We start from the raw sequence: 21920 nt of genomic DNA on the forward strand, positions 1-21920 counted from the left end.
GGTGAAGTCGTCACTAATATCTACTTTTTTTTAGGGGGGGACCGATACAAATTTACTAACATCTACTTCTACTAACAATATATATATATATATATATATATATATATATATATATATATATATATATATATATATATATATATATATATATATATATATTCGAAGTCCTTCAAAATTTCATAACCGTCCTTATTAAAATTCACTGTCTTCTTAATTTCATGTGTTAACTTTAAAAGATTTATTATACACGAAACAAGTTATCACTGTTAACTTTAAAAATTATTATTATACACGAGCGAAGTCGTCACTAATGCAAATCTACTAACATCTACTTCTACTAATAATTATTTTTATACACGGGCGAAGTCGTCACTGATACAAATCTACTAACAACTACTTCTACTAACAACAATAACAATAACAATATATAAAAATCAAAGTCCACCAAAATTTCATAATAATCCTTATTAAAACTCATTATCTTCTTAATTTCATGTGCATAATTGTCATTTTTCAAAGTTTAATTTATTTAAAAAAAAAAAAAAACTAATTACGGACAACGATCATCACAAGTGTAACTAATTTCCGCTAATAACTACTCCCTCCGGTCACTATTATAAGCAAATTTCTACTTTTTAGATTCATTCAATAAATGATGTATGTGGTCTATAGACAGACCACATACATCATTTATTTAATGAATCTAAAAAGTCAAAATTTGTCTATAATTGTGACAGGAGGAAGTATGTAATTAATTTATTTATTTTGATGGACTTCGATTTTTATATATATTGTTAGTAGAATTAGATGCATACTCCATTTTTTAATCATAATATAAGTGAAAAAATAACTTCAAAATTTAAAAAATCAGTATTATACGCAATACTTTTTTTTTTATCCCTTATACGCAATACATGTTATCAATAAGTACAAATTTAAAATAATTATAACAAAAGAGACAAGTTGTCGCTAATATAAATTTCAAGAAAATTATTAACCATGTGACATGTCATCACTGATATATATTATAAAAGATTTATTATACATGAAACAAGTTTTCACTGTTAACTTTAAAAATTATTATTATACACGGGCGAAGTCGTCACTAATACAAATCTACTAACATCTACTTATACTAATAATTATTTTTATACACGGACGAAGTCGTCACTGATACAAATCTACTAACATTTACTTCTACTAACATTAATAACAATATATAAAAATCAAAGTCCACCAAAATTTCACAACTGTCCTTATTAAAACTCATTATCTTCTTAATTTCATGTGTTAACTTTAAAAGATTTATACACGAAACAAGTTGTCATTGTTAACTTTAAAAATTATTATTATACACGGGCGAAGTCGTCACTAATACAAATCTACTAACATCTACTTATACTAATAATTACTTTTATGCACGGGCGTAGTCATCACTGATACAAATCTACTAACATCTACTTCTACTAACAATAGTAACAATATATAAAAATCAAAGTCCAACAAAAATTCATAATCGTCCTTATTAAAAGTCATTATCTTCTTAATTTCATGTGTTAACTTTAAAAGATTTATTATACACGAAACAAGTTGTCACTGTTAAACTATTATTATACAAGGGCGAAGTCGTCACTGATACAAATCTACTAACATCTAATTCTGCTAACAATATATAAAAATCAAAGTCTAGCAAATTTTCATAATCATCCTTATTAAAAATCTCCTTAATTTGTACATAATGATCATTTTGCAAAATTTAATTAATTTGTTTTTTATAAAATTAATTATCGATAATGGTCAGCACAAGTGTAACTTTGCAAATTTTCTAAAGCACAACATACGTGACAACCTCATATTATATGGAGATAATGGAGAAAACCAAAATTTCAACATCATTGTCAATAATGATCGCAAATTAACTACACAAATTGAACAAAAGTGGAATAACTTCTCTCGAATCAATGAATTCCGACCTAGATGCACTGTGCGACTTAAATTTTATATCAATAATTGTTATATTTGTCATTTATTCCTAAAATTGTACCAATGCATTAACATTGCATCTCAATTGTCTTTTCTATATTTTTAATTGATTTTAAGTGTCTTCTACTAATTCAAAAAAGTTTAAATTACCTAATCAATGCAATTTTACTTTATTCTACCATCAAACATATAATACACAAATAATTCAACATTTACATATAATTCAATTATATCAAAATTCTTATTAAAATTTAATGATCTTTTACAAATAACAAACGTTTACTGTACCCGTGCGTCAGCACGGGTTTGTTACTAGTACTTATGATTAATATACTTTTAATTTTAAGAATATAATAACAACATAGATTGGATTTGAAAAATTCATATAAACCCTTCATAACCCCCCAAAACCCTCCCCCAATACAATTTTTGAGTTCCCCAAATGAGGGGGATTTTTTTATTATGAGTAAAAAATTAACCTCCAAAGCCCTCTCCTCCCAATGTCTTCTATTTTCTTCCATTTGCTCCTTCCTCTTTTCCAAAACCCTCCCTTCCCCTTCCCTCCAAACTCCCAGACAAAGCCTTAATATGTCTCTTTTATACGTGACAATTGGTTGGTGAATTCATGTGACACGTCTTGCAATTAAACTTGACATTTGGAAATGAGATTGGTTTCCATCGAACTTGACATCCATTGAAGTGCATTTTGATTGTCTTGGTGAGAGAGAATGGAGATGAAATGAAACAATCTTCAGCGGTAATTGAAAATTTGTGAAGTCATTTAACATAAACACCTACATGTTTTTTTATAAAAAAAAAAAAAAAAAAAAAACAACTATATATGTAAGTCCATGCAATAATTATAAATTATACATATTATCGTACAATTTCAATACAATTTAATAGATACAATATTTCTGTTTAACAATAGTATGACCATACAGCTAATTTTATATAAACAGATCATACAATTCATTAAGACATGACAATAGTTGTTAAAAATATTTTCTTCATTGGTTATGAATTTAAATGTTATTTTTGGTATAGTTATAAGTTGTAAGCATGTACTTATTTTGGAAATAGTTATGAGAGTTTTGGAATATACATGAAATCCTTAAAATTGATTGGTCTGGTTGTTTCTCTCTTCTGGCTTATTTGTTGTAAGCTCAATTGAAACATATTTTTCACTTTCACTCCATGGGTCTAATTCCGTATAGCATAGACAATTCAACCATAATATCCACATAAAACACAATAAAAAATTGAGAGGTTAAAAATTGTTGCAATATATTGGGATAAAAATAAGGGTTTATGCTATTTGTTACTAAAACAATCGGCACGAAAATGAGGAATTTGCCTTCTACAAGGAACACAAACATAATAGTTGGATGCGGAATACATGCATACAACCAATAAAATAACATGTACGACTAAGATTCTATATTTCGCTTTCGTTTGTCAATAAATCGTAAAAATAAGCATTTCGGTTAAAATGAAGTAAGATACTTTAGCAGCTTAAAATTAGATACGAACGCATTTTGATTCTTAATAAATTAAACGTAAAATTTAATATTCGTCCAATTACATATCTTGATTACGTCACAGTATCACTGGTGACGCTCGGGATGGATGACAACACAATGGCATTTCCCTTAAATTTATTCCAAAAAGTGTCTGTTTCTGCCGAGGACTTCAACCAAGCTTGCAATTTCCCGCCTTGCACTAGCAGTACACCATATCAGCTTTGTGTGATTACTACAAAAGTGAAATGCTCTACCAATGGGTGTGCTTAAAATCAATATTGATGCAGGCTGTTTTGAGGAACATTTCACTTGTTGGGGATTGATTGTGAGGAACCATGAAGGGCTGGTTTCTGCAGCTGCAACAAAGAGGGAAAATGTGACTATGGCTCCAGAACTGGCAGAGCCTATGGGACTGAGTTTGTGCTTCCAGTGGATATATTTACACAATGTGCAAAATGTGGTGATTGAAATGGATGCCGAAAGTGTTGTGAACTGTGTGCTCAAGATAACTAAGGTTGCTTCCATTGATATTGTGGTGACTGACTGTCTTGAATTGATGTTCAGTATGTCTAATGTTAGTTTAATTTATGTGAAGAGATGTAACAGTAGAGCTGCGCATAGGTTGGTAGGAATTGCTAGAAACTGTGGTATTATGTCTTGGGAAGGGCCATTGAACCCGTATCATCCATTATATTTTCTGATCTCTTTGATTCAACACAACGACACGAGATGATTTGCAGTAAAAAAAAATGACAAATATGAATATTCCTGGGTATTTATTCAATTATGAGGCGGGGTATGATAAATTAGGAGTGTACAATTAGAATGTCTATGTATACAGTAAATTGATTATAACTGTTTTGGTAGCCAATAAATTTATATAAATAGTAGGTTGTTACTGACCAACCTCATCTGCTCAATGTTCAGAATTTAGACTCTTGAACACAAGAACTTTCAATGATGGATACCGCAATAGTTCAAATAAAACAAGAATTAAAGAGATGCCATCTTGGAAGCTACAATCTCAAGAAGTCCCTTTGGATTGTCCACATGAACCCAATGACCGGCATTTGGAAGAACACAGAAGGAAACCTTTCCGACAGAATCGGTTCCTTTTTGACTAGCTAGTTTTTGGATCCTCTCAATAGCCTCCTGGTCCCATCTATCACTCTTTTCAGCACGCACAATTACTATTTCCATACCCTGTGGAGGGTTCTCCAATAGATTCCAATAGGATTTTTCCCTACAGAATTTTAACATTCGGGAATGTTACTTTCATGCTGTCACGGAGGAATATCGCAGAAAACACTTACGAAGAGCGAAGAACAAAATGTGAACAAAGTTTTTAGACTGTTCTTCAGATATTCATTTTGATCTCAAAATAAGTTAATCTGTTTCATTTACCAGTAAGAATTGAACATCTCCTTAGCACTTTGAAGATCAAATATCAATGTCTCGTGATCACCAACTTTCTTTAGGTTGGTGCCTATCCAATCTGCCAATGTCTTAGAGTAACCAAGTCCCATCAGATGACCCAAGAGCCACCTGAAAAGAGGCACAAAGTACATTTCAAGCCAACAGGAAAATAGAACGGAACATGGAGGCATCACGGATTGTAAATTTGTAACACTGTTCAATTACAATTGGACACAGTAGGTAAATACAGTGCACTTTTAACAAAATCAAGATCTCAACTTTTTTAGATATTAGACGACAATTGGATCACAGCCTCACAAAAGAAAATGGAGAAACTAAGGTAATCGTCTATGAATAATATTCAAATGTTTGATGTTTATATAAGAAATTCAGAGACTGATATCTAGAAAGAAATGTATAATTGTATCACATAAAATTTCATGTAATTTGTACCTTACCATAATCACGGTAGCTTCATAAAACACAAAAGGTGGTATTTAGTACATACTCGGAAACATTTGGTAAAACATCAAAGATTTAAAAGTTATGAACAAAAGAGACTAATGAACCATCAATATACAAATTATTTACTTGCATTACTTACAATGTCTAGCAGACATTGTAAACTTTCACTGTATAGTGCAAACAACACACAATACTGAAACTTGCAACAAAATTATTACTGTCCTCTTGACAACCTTAGCACAAACATGGAAGATAATAGTTTACGGATAGAGTCTCACTTTCGAGATGGGATTTGTGATGGTAAACTTTCCAAAGTCATTAAAACATCACGTACTTCATCACTTTTGTTTCCAATGGTCACTTCTCCCGGGACAGAATCCAATACCCAAAGCTGTTCTTCAGCAGAGATAAACGAAGAAAGTTACAATTAAATAATGAACTGGATATCCAGCAGTGAAAAATATAAGCGCTTGAGTAAAATGCAATCCACTAGATAGTTGTAGTAAGCCAACATACAGAGAGTGTTAGTCCTATACTAAAAACGCTTTAAATTAAAATCTACAACAACAACCAAGCCTTATCCCACTAAGTGGGGTCGGCTACATGGATCAAATGATGCCATAGTGTTCTATCAAAAACCATATTTGGATCCAACTCATTGACCTCTAATAAATTAAAATCTACAATAAAATAATTTTTGAAAATAGAAAAAAATACTGTGACATAGAAAACCTGAGAAGAGGATAGAAAATGGAAAGCATATATGTTTCTTAAAGGTTAATGATATTATCTATTTCTTAAATCGCAATTCATAAATTGGGTTGGTTGTACCAGTTCTATCTGGGTCTGATTTTTTTATTTGGTTTTTGGGAGTTGTTTTAAAGATGTTGTTGTGTGTCCTTCATGTTAATTTTGCTATTTTTGGTCAGCAGTTGCTAATTGCTGATGATTTTTTTATCATGCTGCCTTAGAAAAAATTGGGGCTGCAATTGTCACTCGTTGCTGTATTTTTGAACTGATTTGGGTTTTTTCAGTTTGCACCATGCTTTGTTCTGAAGAAGCCAAACATCTTTTAATAATATGATAAAAGATGAAGCAAGCACAAGATGTGCAAGAATTATCGAAAAAATGTTTGCACTGCTTTTATGCCTGCAAAGACAACTTGTTGCTATAGTTTGTAATAGGCTGCTGCATATTCTTGGCAACGTTGGCTACTTGATTTCTTAAACCAGCCTTCTGACCCATTTTTTCTCCTAAAAATTTCTCATTCTCACCAAAGACACTAACTTTCTAAACCTCAGTAGATGGTCTCTCTCTCTCTCTCTCTAATCAACTGCTTCTCTCTCTCTTGACCTCCCTGCTGCTGCATTGTAGTCATCATCTCTCCCACTACTTTGTTCACTACATTTGCGCTGCATGTTCTCTCCCTAGTTCCTTCCTCCTTACTTGTGCATTCTCATGGCTTGTGGTAGTAGGTCAAGGGTGGTAAGGGCCAGTGCTAATTGTGATTCATGGTTATGAAAATTCAGTTTTTGGCCAGCCTTACTCACAAGATTTTAGTAGAAGTTTAATATAGCCTAGCACGTGTGGATTGAGAGAGGCATGACGGACAACTGAATAACTATCTGGAAGTTCCCTAATAACTCATGATGTTATGACCAAATGGCTATATTAGTCAGGTAACACCATGAGCTGAGAGTTATCCTTATCGCTCACTCATATACGCCTACTAACTTGATCATCAGAGTGATAACACCCAATTTGAGTTGGGCCTCACTCCAGATTTTAGAGGGAGAAACTAGAGATAATAAAAGAAGAAAGGACTAATATTAAGGACTAATATTACAACTTCCATCGAGTTAAGCTACACTCTTTCGTTTATCTCTGAAAAGGTCTAAGCTAGCTAGAGTGAGGGGAGAAGAACAAAATTCTCATAATCCGCAACCACCTTCAAATTCACCCCGAAAAGAGCACAAGTCTCAATACAAGTTATGCACATTTTACAAGTATTATTACAACGATGAAGGAACTACTACCTACTGCTATATTCACAACAATGTAAAACTTGTGCCACTTGTTCATTGCCAAATAATTTCTTCAATATAAGTTTTGATTAATTAACCAGGGTTTTATCTACTGACATAACCCATTGGGAGACAGTTAAGGAGAGCTAGTGAAAACAACTTATGACATGTCCATATGTTATTTTCAGCTTATTCTCATGAGCTCTCCTCTCTGTAATTTCTAATATATAAATAATTTGACTTTATTATATCTTTTGTTATAGAATTAGCTTATACACGAACATGTATATGATAAGTGCTTAATTAAGCTGCTTATGCAAATTGCACTTTAATATAATGAATTGAATTTAAATATAACTAATACTAGTAGTAGATAAGACGATAATGTGATTGTTCAGAAGAAAAACCTGTTTAGGCCACTGAGCAGAATCTCCATAATCACCATTCCTACAACTATGAGCAAACTGAAGAGCAACCTTTCCACCCATGGAATGTCCAATAACAACTTCAGGCCAAGACCACCCTTCAGCTTTCACCAAATTCGCCAAATCTTTCGCCGTATTAACCAAATCATGAGGCGGATCAAGTTTCTGCTCCGTTGATTTTCCATGATTCCTCATATCCACACACACCGTCCTCCAATCTGCACACCAAAACTAAAACAAAATAAATGATAATCATAAACATTTCAATTCATAATTCACATATGAAAGAGAGAATTCGTAACTGGAAGATGGAGAGCGATTGGAGAGAGATGCTAAGAGACTGCGTGAGAAAGATCTCCAGTTTCTGCTGGATCCCAAAAAGCCATGGATGATTACGGCGGTGGAAGTGTAAGGTTTATCTGGTTGAGCACGTGATTCTTCGTAGGCTATGGTTTCGATCCATCTTGAACGAAGGCGAATCGGTGAGTTGAGAAAGCGAGTTAGAAGTAACGAATTATTTCTGTTTCGAAGATATGCCGCCATTTTTTTTTTTTTTCTCTGCTCCACTCTTTCTGTTTTATTCGGCTTTTGTATTTTCAAGTTAAAAAAATAATCAGGTGTAAAATATATTAAAAAAATGTTGAATTACCCAATAAAAAGTATGAATTTTCAAGTTAAAAAAATAATCAGGTGTAAAAAAATAATCAGGTGTAAAATATATTAAAAAAATGTTGAATTTACCCAATAAAAAGTATGAAATTGATTCTACCCAATAAAAAGTATGAAAATGACAGCTGTGGGATTTGAACCCACGCCCTTTCGGACCAGAGCCTAAATCTGGCGCCTTAGACCACTCGGCCAAACTGTCTTGTGTTGTTAGTTTACACATCATATATTATTTATAGTTAATTTAACGAAACAGATATTTGAATGATACAGTTTTAATTTTTTTATTTTATTTTTCAACTGAAAAATAAATATTTGTATTTAACTGTCCACTACGTGTGGTCAATTTATGTAGTGAAAGGACATATTTTGGTACGAAAGGGAGTTTTATGCTTAGAATTATGGCATTGGTATGTTAATGTTCTAGTCTAGACTTGGATGGAAACTTCTGGAGGGGCGGACCTCTTCAAGGCACAGTGTGGCAAGTGCTACACCAGCCTAGGTCCCCCCTTTTTTAATAAAATTTTTACCAGTTCATTGTATAATTTTATTCGTATATTAATACAAACTTAATTTTTTATGTTTATACATATGCCTATATTTCTACTTATATATTAATACGAAGATATATTTTTTTGTAATTTATATACGTGTCTATATTTTTACTCGTATATCAATAAGATGACCTATTTTTTTAATTTATACATGTGTCTATATTTTAACTTATATATTTACATGAGGATCGATTTTTTTTTTAATTTATACACATGTCGATAATTTTACTCATATTTAATACGGAAATAAATTTTTGTACAATTTGTACACATGTCTATATTTTTATAATTTTTACGCAATTGCAACTTGCTTTAAAAAAAAGAGCGCAACACACTCACCCACCTGTATGCACGTGTATCGTGCAAGAGCATTCAATTCATCTCTTGTAACCTATATAGAAAGAGATGTTCTTAGAACAATTAGTAATGATATAATCTTAGTTCATTTTCAACAAATGGAAAATAAATTATTTTCTTTGTAATTTTGATTGCTACAACTATTTTTAATATAACTTCTTACTAAATACAATATTATTTAATTATTTGACAAAAAAAAAAAAAGTTGCCCCACTAAATATTTTGAGTCCAGATCCGCCCCTGCTTCTGGTTTCAAAGAGAATGAAAAATGTGAAAAAAATACTCGCATTCTAGGTTTATACTATTATGGAGATGAATGAATTGATAAATGTACAAAACGAGTTTATATAGAATAAGGAGATATCCAGTCAACAACTATAACTAGTAGAATTCTTCTAACTAACAAACTTGAATAAAAGACTAACTAATTAACTATGACTTGGTCATGCTAAAGATAAAATCAAACTAAGACTATCAGTGGCGGATCTTGACTAAAAATGTGGGGGGAGCCAAATAATTGTAACTTATATATACAAGTTGTTTCATAAAATAAACAGAAATTGGTATGTGTTGCAGTGGTTCTCAAGGCATAAAATTGGTATGTGTTGCAGTGGTTCTCAAGGCATAAAACCACCTCAAGATCAGTGGTTCGAGTGGTTCGAGTCCTGCCAAGTAATTTTTTGTGAATAAAATAAAAATGAATTTTTTGTGAATAAAATAAAAATGCATTGTAAATATGGAAGAAAAAGGAGACAAAAAGGAGACAAATGGAATCGAACCCATGATCTCTCATCTCTCAACCAATTCTCCTTCAGTTTCCACTGCGACACTAGTGATATACCATATAATTTGTGACTAATATAGTATATATACAAAACCTGGGGGGAGCCATGGCTCCCATGGGCTCTTGAGAAGATCCGCCACTGAAGACTATGTATTATTTGATTGCAATGCTTCAAGTTCAAAACATACCTCAAATCTTGTTCAAAAAAGAAACATACCTCAAATCTCTAGATTCTTGATTTTAAATGTGGTGTTGAGGATTTTTTTTTGATTGCAATGCTTTCTTGTAAGTTAGAACCTATAATCAAAACAACGTCAACATAAATTTAAAATTGGAATTTCTTGCTTTGATAAATAAGGAATGACTATAAGATGATTGAGTGTAACCTTTTGAAACCAAAGCATAGGAAAGCTTGAAGAATGTCTGTCTACTTTATTGCTTTAGTCCATAAATGAATTTAAGCAATTGGTAGAAATGATTAGGTTTATTGGTTGTAAGGCCAAGAGGTAAGTAATTGTATGTAAACCTCTTTGAAAATTACTTGTGAATATATATTATGAACGTCTAAATGAATAAACCAGTTTTTAGAAGACACAATTCCAAGGAGAAGTAGAAGTCTTGCAATTGTTAATTTTAGAATACACCTTATATTTTTGAGTGAATGTCTATTTACGGATCCAACAAATTTGAACTTGATTTTATATAATTTGGATCCAGTGGGTTTTCTTACGTTGGGGTAACTCTATGATAATACATCTTATTTTGATTGAGTGTTGTAATTTCAACATCCATATTCTTGACCCAATTATCATGCTAAACAACTTGTTTATAAGTAGAAGGTTCTATTTAAATAGAAATAGCAGGAACAAATTTTGAATGTTCTAGAGAATTTTTTTTCACATGTTATTCAGACTTCTTCGTTTCTCTAAAGTTAGTAAATGAAGTGATCCAACTTTTTCTTTAGCTTGTTGTTTTGTCATGTGATATAACTATGAAATGAGATAAAAGTACATGTAAGTTTATATATCCAACTTTTTCATTAGCTTTATTGTTTGATATTCAAACTCTATTTTAATTTGGAAAATGTTAAAGAGTGTCCTTGGAGCATTGATTAAGAGAAGAATAATAAAAATATTATGTTGGAAAATGGTAAAAAGTGATTAATTTAACTTTTTAGAAGTTTGAAAATTGTAGTTTTCAATGTAAAACTACTGTTTTTGGTTTCCTTAACTATTGTCCTAATGACACCGGTAATCAAGGCCCTTTTAATTTATATGGAATGGCATAACTATGAAATGACGTAAAAATGCATGTAAGTTTAATTTTTTATTTTCTTGTTAACTCTTGTTGGTTTTCATTTTTCATGTTAAAAAATGGTTTTGATTTATTAATTTCGTGTCAATTGAGGCATCATGCCAAAGGCACTTTGGGTGAAGCAAAACCGTTCAAGGAGAATAATCATAGCTAAACAATATAGTAGTAATAGTAACATTGGTTTGTGATGGTTAACAATAACGGGAGGAGAAAAGATAAAAACAGAATGGGTGGTGAGCTTAAATGCCTCAATTGACACGAAATTAATAAATCAAAACCATTTTTTATCCTCTTTTTGTAGAAAATTTGTCATAATCCAGAATTCTTCATCTAAGTCCCTAAAAAAAATGAATTCTTCCACTAAGTAAATCTAATAAAAAAATAATCAAAATTAATAGAAAAGTAAATTGATTTTAACATTTATTTTCCTATTTACGTGACAAAGTCAAAATTTAGGAAACTATGTTCGATGTGAATCTTATCAATATGATCCAATCGAAGCAGTTGTTAAAAAACACATCCAAATATATCCAATAAATATCAATTTTGTGCAGTTTTAAATTTTTTGGATCGGTTTATGATTTTACTTTTGATCGGTTTATGATTTTTCTATAACTAATACACGTACAATATTCATATTATAATTTGATATTTTATTGACAATAATATTTTTAACATTAGAATTTGATTTTTGTTGGCAAAGCATTGGAATTTGATTTGATCGACAAAAAAAATGATTTTAATTAAAATAACAAAGGTGCAAATGTGAGAAATATTATCGATTGTGCAATATTCATGTTGTATGCCCCATATCTTTTTCGGTAGAGAACAATCACTTCTAATAAAATATTCCATTCATTTTTAAATGCATTCACTGTTATATTAGGAAAGTTAAATTTTTCTCTCGTTGTATTTTTTTTTTGGTAACAAGGCTAATAAAAAAAAAACAGCGGAAAAGGAAAAACAACAGAAGGAACAGAAAGAAAACAGAAGCTTAGGCTCTAGGAAAATAAGTTCCTATAGCATCATTCCTAAGTAAATCAGGAAGGTCTTGAGGAGGAGATGGATGGATCAGACACTCATCATTAGAAGCAGCTCCCAACTTGGCCATGAAATCAGCGCATTGGTTTCCTTCTCTTAAACAATGTTGGACCGAAAAATTGCGAGAAGATAATATATCCTTGATATCCTGAATTAAGACAGCATAGGCATGAAACTTAGAAGCGTGACCTGTGATGAGGTTTATGGAGAGAAGAGAGTCAGAGTAGCAAGCTAGTTCCTCAATTCCCATATCTTTTGCTATGAGAAGACCGCGATGAATTGCTGTGAGTTCTGCGAGCAAAATATCAGAAGAGTCTGCAATGAATCCGGTGAAACCAGAGAGGTAATAACCGGCAGTGTTTCGAATAACCCCTCCAAATCCTGTGCATCAACAAATCAAAAATTAATAAATGTAAGTGACTATATTATTAATTTTAGAGCTACATTTTTATCTACAAATCAAAAATTTCATAATTCTAAATGTAAGTCATTTTTACCTATGACACATAATTAATAAATGTGTCATCACCTATGACACATAATTAATAAATGTGTCATCATGAACTTATCTCAGTTGGTAGGGATGATGCATAATATATGCAAGATTCGGGTGAACCCCAACCACCACAAAAAAAAATAAATGTAACTAGATTCTAACCTCGTACGATGTACGAGTTTTGTTGAGTTTCATATATAAGTATCAAAGTGACTATATTATTAATTTTAGAGCTACATTTAATGTAATAGAAACAATCAAAGTAAGTGATAATTGAGAGTGGTCGACATGCAAAATCTAAAAAAAGCAAATTAAAAACATTAGTTTGCATCAACAAAAATGAATATGGAATCATAGGCATAAATTAAATTATGTGAAAGTAATCAAACATGAAAATAAACACAATAAAAATTAGTGTTAGTGGCTTAAAAAAGGAATTTAGGATTACGTATCCATTTTAGAAGCAACAATATTTCAATAAAAATGCTAGTGATCTAGTGGTAAAAGCTCTAAGGTGTTGTGTGTTGTTATGGGTAGGCGGTTTGATTCCTAGCAAACTTTTTTAAAAAAAAATTATTTAGACCTGCCAAAAAGGGCGGGATTAGGGTTAGACAGGGTTGATTGGAGACTGTCTAACATTTATATTTGCATGGAAATTAGGATAGCCGAGTTTGCATGAAAATTAGAGTATTCTGTTTGTAAACGTATTAAACAAGTGTACAACAACTTGTAAAAAAAAAGTCTAGAGAAACAATAAATATATACAAACGATGACACAACAGATAAGAATGAAAAGCTAAGCTCATCAGTGAGGAGAATTATTAAGGATTGCTGCATTTTAGAGGAAATTTGTTAGGTTAAATTGGTGCGCTGCATTTTAGATGGAATTTGTCAGGTTAAATTGCTGCTAACCTAATGCAGCATTTTAGAGGGAAATTATTAGGTTAAGTTGCTGCAGACCTAATAAAATTAATAAATAAGGATTATTTTATATGCGAAAAAATTTACTTTGCAAAAGGGATTAAAAAATCACTTATATTAAAAAATCACTTAAAATTGTTACTGGACATGTAAAATGATTTTGTTTATTAGAATAACTTATATTACGAGACATAAAGAAGGAGTATACTCTTGACCAAAAAATAAACAAGATGGAGTATACTACTTCTAATTCATTATATTTTTTTAAAAAAATATTAATTATAATACTCCTTATGTTTATAATTATAAATAGAATCTTTCAAAAAAAATATAATTATAAATAGACAGTAACATGAAAATATGTCTAATTGAATTTTCAATCCAAGAAAAAAAAGTCAAATGTATTTGTTTTAAATTTGAATAAAATACATTTGACTTTTTACATGTAAGAGAGTGGTTGTTTTAAAAACTCATGATTATTAAACTCATTTATTATAATTTTTTTAATATACATGAATTTTTTAATGAGGTTATTCAAAAACTAAAATAAGCAAATGTGTCTAAGTTCATTACTCATTATTTTAAGTTATTAAACTCTTTGCTTCTTATCTTGAAGGTCCTATTGGCAAAAACTGTCAAATTAAATTCATGACTAGGTGGGACTCACCCAAAAGATAACCATTGCTCATTTTCGTTTATTATTCATGTAAGTAACTGTGGGTCCCACATTGTGTTTTTTTTTTTTTTGAAGAATGGTCCCACATTGTGTTGTCATCCATTCATGTATTTTATTTCACCATACTCTGCGACAATTTGCCACATTACCCATTCCTTCATTTTCCATTTTCCATTTTCAATTTTCATTCTTCTTCTTCTTACATTACAATACAACAAACTCTTCTTCACTTTCAACATCTTTTCTCACCCCACTCACCAACCAAACCCAATGGACCCCACACCTTCCTATCACCGCCGATTCCCCTCCTCCTCCGACCGCCTCCTCGGCGCCTTCAACTTCTCTCCTTCCACCACCTCCGCCGCCGGCGATGAGCTCACTGAAGCTGAACTTTTTAACTGGTCCTCCGACAGCTCCGAATCTGAAAATCAACAACGTCCACCACTTCAACCGAAGGAGCTAACTCGTCACCGGAGTTTCGATCTATCTCAAGACTCCGGCATACTTGCTGTCCTATCAGGCTCCGACAACCGCCGCGGTGAATCGCCGGTGTTCCGTGGTAAATCCCCCGTTTCATCTTCCAGAATGATTCCTTCGTTTCCGAGACCAAGACCTTCCGAGAATATGATTCAATCCATGCCTACTAGAAAATTCTTCCAACAATCTGCTCCGGTGAAGGTTCCGATTATGCCGCCGAGTCGATTCCCGAGGCGTAGGGATGTTGATGAGCTTGCGGTGTTGGATGATGATGATGACGACGGCGAGGAGTTGTTGCCGCCACATGAGATTGTTGCGAGAGGCTCTGGTGTTTCGCCGAGAACTACCTTTTCGGTTTTGGAAGGAGTTGGAAGAACTCTCAAAGGGAGAGATCTTCGTCAGGTTCGAAACGCTGTTCTGCGCCAAACCGGTTTTCTTGATTGAACCGGTTTATTTAATCTGTTGAGGTGGAGAAGAAGTTCAATTTTGATAACTTCTTTACACCATTTATGATATGATGATGATAACTTCAATTAGTAGGAATTTTGGTTTTTGGATTCGATTTTTGTTCTATGTGATTTTATAAAATCTGCGTATGATATATGTTAATGAAGGAAACTTCGATTAAATTTTGTTTAGCTCTGTTGATTGTTAGTTTAATTTGCTTCAATTTACTATGAAAATTCTGCACTATGCGATTTTGCAATTGATAACAAATAAATGAAGCTATTTTTGTGTGAAAGCCGTCAACTGAGTGAAAACAAATGAGATAAATAATTGTCGTTTTGGCGTGATTGGAAATACTATTGTAATTTGGAGGTAGAGAGTCATGTTTTGGAAAAGCTTGTGGAGTAGGTAAGATTGTTTGTCAGTATTATTATTGTAATAGGATGTGTGTGTGATTAAGTTGATAATTAAGAATATTAATTATGTCATTGTCACGAATTAGATTCTTGTAAAACACAAAGAATTGTAATTACTGGTAGTTTAGACTGTCTGATTGTGCTGTTTTGTGATGCCGAATGGTAGCTATTGTGAATGCCGCATGATTCTCTTCTTTTGTTCTTTGCAACATCCAGATGAAAGACAAGTCACATAGCATAGCAGCATGTCTTATAGTGAATGTTGCCATAATTTTTTTTTCTTTCAATTTAGTTTATAAACTGTACAAATGTAATAAAGTCTTTCGAGTATATGAAAATCTGTCAATTTAGTTTATAACATTTATATTGTTTAGGAATTAAATTGTAGAGACAGTGATAATTTATAAATTAAATTGATGGTTTATTATTTTTATTGTTGAAATTATTTGTACCTTAGGGAAAGTTTTGTTGGTAGATGGCTTGATTTGCCGGTAAAACTGGTATATATTAATGAGTCATGGGAGTCGGACAAACAAGACAAACAATTTCCACAACTTAGCAAAGCAAAACAAGACATGCAATTTCTATGCAATCAGAATAACAGGATTATATTTTACTGTTTTCAAACCAAAATCTGTCGACATTTTCCAATGGCACATACATATATGGTAACTTTTTTTTTTTATTTTTATTTTGAGGAAATCATATATGGTAACTGGTATGGGTATTTTCTTTTGTCAAAAAAAAAGTATGGGTATTTTCTCACGTTTAAAAACATTTTACACGAATTGTCTCAGGGCCCTTCAGGGTCTGAGAAAGCCTAACTCCTCAAACTAAAGAATGTCAATGGTGATAGTATTTACATTTTCTTTTCTAAGCCAATAGTGACATTTAGATAATTTTTCATATGGGTTCAAAATCATATCATTGGGATTTTCACAAGCCAATAAACTAGAAATTTTCTTTTCTAATTTTTCATAAGCCAATAAACTAGAAATTTTCACATCCATTCAAAAATCATATCATTGTGGGATCACGAAGACGACCCTTATTTTTCATATTTCATAATTTCATTTTAAATGGTGACATGTGTTGGGAAAATCACCAAGAGGAAATATGTAAACAAGCGGAGACACAACCCTAAAAGAAGTAAAAATAAAAAATGATTGTAAGATTGTAGTTTGACACTTCATATATACAACCACAATCTCACGACAAAACATGTTATACTCAAAACGAATTTTTTATAAGAAGAATTGCAAACACTCATACAAATGTACGGACAAAATTGTAAACAATCTCAACTCTCATACAATTGCAATTTTTACAAGGAAAAAATTGCAAACATCACAATTACAGATTTTGTATGGAAAAAAAATACAAACCTTACCATGACATACAACTACGCAAGCCCCACTACATCCACAAGACTAAAATATGTGGCGGGGAAAACTCAAACTAACTCTATTTATACAACCTCTCTACTTTTATCTTTCCTTTTCACCGCTTGATGTGAGACTCGGATGAATATCAATTTCAACGACATGAAATCTTCGGGTGGCACTTTGGTGCCATTAATGACACCATGCCATTAGATCAGGGCCACACATTGCCCCAAGTGTGTGTGTGATGTGTGTGTTGGGTGCCATCAATTACCAGGATTTAATGGCACAGTGCCATTAATGGCACCCAAGTATTGTCCGAAATCTTCATAGACACTCTAATGTTTATCATGTAAGCTTAAGATATTTCACAACAAAAAATTTAGCCAAATTTTGGGTGTGGGTAAAAGTTCTAAAATTTTAAAAATAAGGTGACTGGAGTCGCAAAACTAGAAACGAGCCAAAATTCTATATGGAGCAAAATGGTGGAACAGTGCCAAAATTAGGCCAAATTATTTTATATACTCTGTTTTTTTGTTTTTTTTTTGTTTTTGAGGGATTTATATACTCTGTTTTTTGTTACTTAAAAAATTCTTCCGAAGGCTTAAATTATAGCAAGTCAAACAGAGCCAATGGGTAACAACTCAACTAAATTACAAGAAGAAAAATTACCCTGTACCCCTAATTCTATACTTTCATCCATGCAAACTACTAAAAATGATTTTTTTTTAGAGCAAAACCGTTAAAAATGTTGGTAAGACTTAACCCAGATTTTCACAATTTCTCCTCCTCCTTTACTAACACATTCTAACAATATTACTCGTGAACTTAGCTCGGTTGGCAGGGACAATGCAAGGTCTAGGGTTCAAACCCCGACCACCATAAAAAACCCTCATATACCAGAGACATGAGATTGGTGCCAAGAGAACTAGTGAGATTTGATTATGTGGTAGCGAAAACTTGACTTTGAATGAGATAAATTTTAGAATTACTATTTTTTCAAAAGTTTGACTATTTTTCTCAAAAGTTTGTGTAGGCAGGAACCCACACGAGGCTCTACCTGCCTCTAAGACGAGCATAAGAGAGAAGAAAAAATTCAGATAAAAGCTTAATGTGTTCATGACTAATGGATTTTGAAAAAAAGAACTAAAACTCACATGTATAGTCTTGGTCTCCTTTCTTTACAATTCTAAATACTATGAGACATCTCCAACATATATCTTTTCAATCAATGCCAATACCCAGGCACGGATCCAGGCTATACTAAATGGGGTCACTTGACCCCACTTCTTCAAAAAAATTGTAACTACAATCTAGTGATTATAATGTATTGCCCCCTCTTCAAATTTTGCTTTGACCCCACAAAGACCATTAATTGAAATTTTATTAGATTGATTAATTTAAAGTATGAGTATTGCTAACAATTTCCTTAAGGGCTTTGTTTAAGGAACCCTCAAAAGAAAATTGTCTTGAAAATATAAGTCAAACACATGTAAAAGTCATAATTATAAATTTTTCAATGTAAAAGTTACTATTTTAGGATGCTTAAACAATGTCCTAAAATATTAAAAATAAATTTTTATTAATTGTTTAGTCACATACAAAGAATGATATATTTGAAAGTGTATAAAGACATATGGAGAGAAGCTATATTTTTTAAATGTTAAGTTGTCTTCAATTTTGAAAAAAATAATGCTGTAAATTTTTTGGCCTTAGTTATAGTCGTGTCATCATTTAAACGATTATATATGTATTCATACATTTTTTTTTGAGGGAATATATGTATTCATACATGTTTTGTCTAAATATAATTTATAATAAAATTTTCAACAAAAATATATTTATCATAAATGACCTTTACCACACATGTTGAGATTTCTGGATCCGTCACTGCCAATACCTATAATAATGTCTTACTTTGTTATTATTGCAATAGGAAAATAAAGAAAAAGAAAACCAACATTGCTTTGGGATTGAACTCGCAACAAAGTTCACCACTGATTATTATCTAACTTAAAAGTTATTAATAAAAATATATTTAAATTTGTAAACAATGAATAAAAATAGATATATTCAGCTAAAACTTTAAAGCTTAAATTTTTTTAATTTAGTTCAACGGATGGAATAAAACTTGCATGAGAAAAAATACTCAATGTTACTATAATTTTTTTTATATTATATGTATCAAATTTGGAATAAAAAATTTATATTATATGTATAATATAAAAATAGAGATATATGATATATGATATATCTATTTATATCCACTGATTATTATCCACTCAATGTTACTATATTTTTTTTTATATTATATGTATCAAATTATATCTTCCATAGATAGAGATATATGAGAAACTAATATATCGATAAAAATGCCATACAAAGTTGAAATGAGTGGATAAAAAAGGGTCAAGCTGCCCAATAGTAAGCGAGTCAATCCATTTTGGCTTATTTATGTAACTAAGTTTTTTTTGTTTTTTTTTTTTTTGAGGAATTATGTAACTAAGTTCATTGGAATATGTCACACACCATTTGACAACTATAAAGTGCAAAATACATATCTATAGATTTTGATGATGACCTATCTATGCAGGGGAACCTGACTAACCACTTTTAATGAGGTATATCCTCCTATATTTTCATACTAGAAGGGTCGAACTAGAGAATTTATTTAAGGGATACAACTTTATTTCTACCCAAACCATATGATATCAATACTTAAAGTTTATATTTAAAAAATTATTTTTTTTTTCAAAGAAACTTTTTTTTAACGACATTATTTAGGACCCGTTTGTTATGTAATATAAAAAATAATTTTGGCATTCAATAGTTCACAATTTTTTTTTTTTTTTATGTTGTATGTTAAAATGAAAATCTTTCTTTTTAAAAATTGATTTTTAAGAGAAGCTCACAAAAAAACTTCTTATGTGAAGCAATTTTCAGATTAAACTTTTTTTTAAAAGTTGTAACAACTAGACTTAAACCTTCATCGATCATCATTATATTTAAAAAAGTGATTCTTTTGAAAAAAAAAGTTGTAACAAATAGACTCTTAATAATGATATTTTTAAAATCTCAATTATTATTTTGTAAATTAATCTTAATTGTTTGGTACATCTAATAATCCGACTTGTTTGTGAATCAAGATTAAACGTCGTTAATAAGTAACACCTATACCCATTGATTAAACGAGACACATTTTATAAAGGACAAAATCTGACGTGCTAAGTGTACAAATTGACTCAAGATCCAATCTCTTGCAATTTTATGATCCACTTCCGGAGCACCCCCACCTTTTGAACAAGGAAAATGTTAGTGAGTGCCCTCGGAACACTCTTTAAGGACCATATGACCATAAGTAGTATGTATTTATGAAAAAGTGTGACACCAATGCATTGAAAATCGAATATTTGATTTTTTAAAAAAATAATTTCTAATTTTAGAATGCTTAAAGAGTGCTCCGTAAACACTCGTTAGCAATATCCTTTGAACAAATTCATCTGACTTAGAATTTTTGCAATCTCTAGCGTTTTAATGGATTCAATGTTTGTTCAATAGTCATCGAAACAAGTTGTTGAAAGGTACCGTTCGTAACGACCCCATCTTAACCTTCCAACGCCGTATATATAAATAACTTTTTCAACAAAAACTCAAGGTACATATAATATTTCTGGATCCAACTCTTCTAAAGTGAACAATTTATGTAGAGTCTAAAATGAGTAATATTAACCATTGACTACTAAACCAATGGTATATATTAAACAAATCACAAATTGTTAAAAACCCTTAATTTTAGAGGGAGAAATGATATTTGTACAACCATTTTTTAACAATTTTTTGAGAACTTTCTCTCTCATACTCACATCATGTTTTTATTCTTTCTCTTCCTTTTTTTCTCTCTCTATTATTTTTGACCAATCAAATGAGAGAAAAACAAAGTTGTCAATAAAGTTGTTCCAAAGAGTTGTAGAAATATCACTACTTTTTAGAGGAGCCAAAAAGAAATGATATTTTGACAACCACTCTTTGACAACTTTTGGACAACTTTCTCTCTCTTACTCACATGATGTTGTTATCCTCTCTCTTCTTTTTTCTCTCTCCATTGTTTTTAACCAATAAGAAGTGAGAAAAACAAGGTTGTCAACAAAGTTGTCATCAAATGGATGTCAAAATATCATTACTCGGAGCCAAATCCACTTTTTCTACCTTAAAAACTCTTGGTCCGACCATCACTCTCAACACCAACGAAACACTCCTCGAGTCACCAACCTTCGTTAAGAAGAAACCCCTTTTACTATTTGGAAAATTAAGAGCCACGCGGTGGGGGAAAGAGGTCGGGAAAGAACTCATATAATATTTGTTTAAGAAAGACATTGTACGGACATAGAATATAAACGTGACAACGACATTTGAAACGCGTGTTGTGGAAATTTCGGGGTAAACCATAACACGATTAACGAACGATTCTCTCATGCAATTTTTCCCATTTCACTCGTATACATCCCTTTTTTTGCAACTTTGCCTAACTTTCTAATTGATTCCCCCATTTATGG

The 21920-nt window shown here is 31.5% G+C and overlaps 3 protein-coding genes and 1 non-coding gene across 4 annotated transcripts; 1 reads left to right on the forward strand and 3 right to left on the reverse strand.

Moving 5' to 3' along the window:
- Nucleotides 1-4256: 4256 nt before the first annotated feature.
- Nucleotides 4257-8451, reverse strand: LOC146910778 (alpha/beta-Hydrolases superfamily protein). The gene is made up of 5 exons (XM_085724040.1): nt 8139-8451; nt 7819-8054; nt 5666-5778; nt 4911-5051; nt 4257-4749 (listed from the first exon to the last, which is right to left on the reverse strand). Exons 1-5 carry the CDS (start codon nt 8377-8379, stop codon nt 4500-4502), a joined length of 981 nt encoding a protein of 326 aa, XP_085580166.1. The 5' UTR covers nt 8380-8451; the 3' UTR covers nt 4257-4499.
- Nucleotides 8452-8624: 173 nt separating this feature from the next.
- Nucleotides 8625-8704, reverse strand: TRNAL-UAG (transfer RNA leucine (anticodon UAG)). The gene has a single exon. It is a non-coding gene; the product is annotated as a tRNA-Leu (tRNA).
- Nucleotides 8705-12505: 3801 nt separating this feature from the next.
- On the reverse strand, nt 12506-14658 carry LOC146910780 (uncharacterized). The gene is made up of 2 exons (XM_085729461.1): nt 14637-14658; nt 12506-12933 (listed from the first exon to the last, which is right to left on the reverse strand). Exons 1-2 carry the CDS (start codon nt 14656-14658, stop codon nt 12506-12508), a joined length of 450 nt encoding a protein of 149 aa, XP_085585587.1.
- A 129-nt stretch (nt 14659-14787) lies between these two features.
- LOC146910781 (protein S40-7-like) lies at nt 14788-15760 on the forward strand. The gene has a single exon (XM_085724612.1). It carries the CDS (start codon nt 14916-14918, stop codon nt 15564-15566), a length of 651 nt encoding a protein of 216 aa, XP_085580738.1. The 5' UTR covers nt 14788-14915; the 3' UTR covers nt 15567-15760.
- Nucleotides 15761-21920: the final 6160 nt, after the last annotated feature.

Source organism: Medicago sativa, chromosome 7 (genome assembly GCF_051527215.1).
Source record: "Medicago sativa cultivar Bolivia chromosome 7, Bolivia_mono, whole genome shotgun sequence".
NCBI classification, from domain to species: Eukaryota; Viridiplantae; Streptophyta; class Magnoliopsida; order Fabales; family Fabaceae; genus Medicago; species Medicago sativa.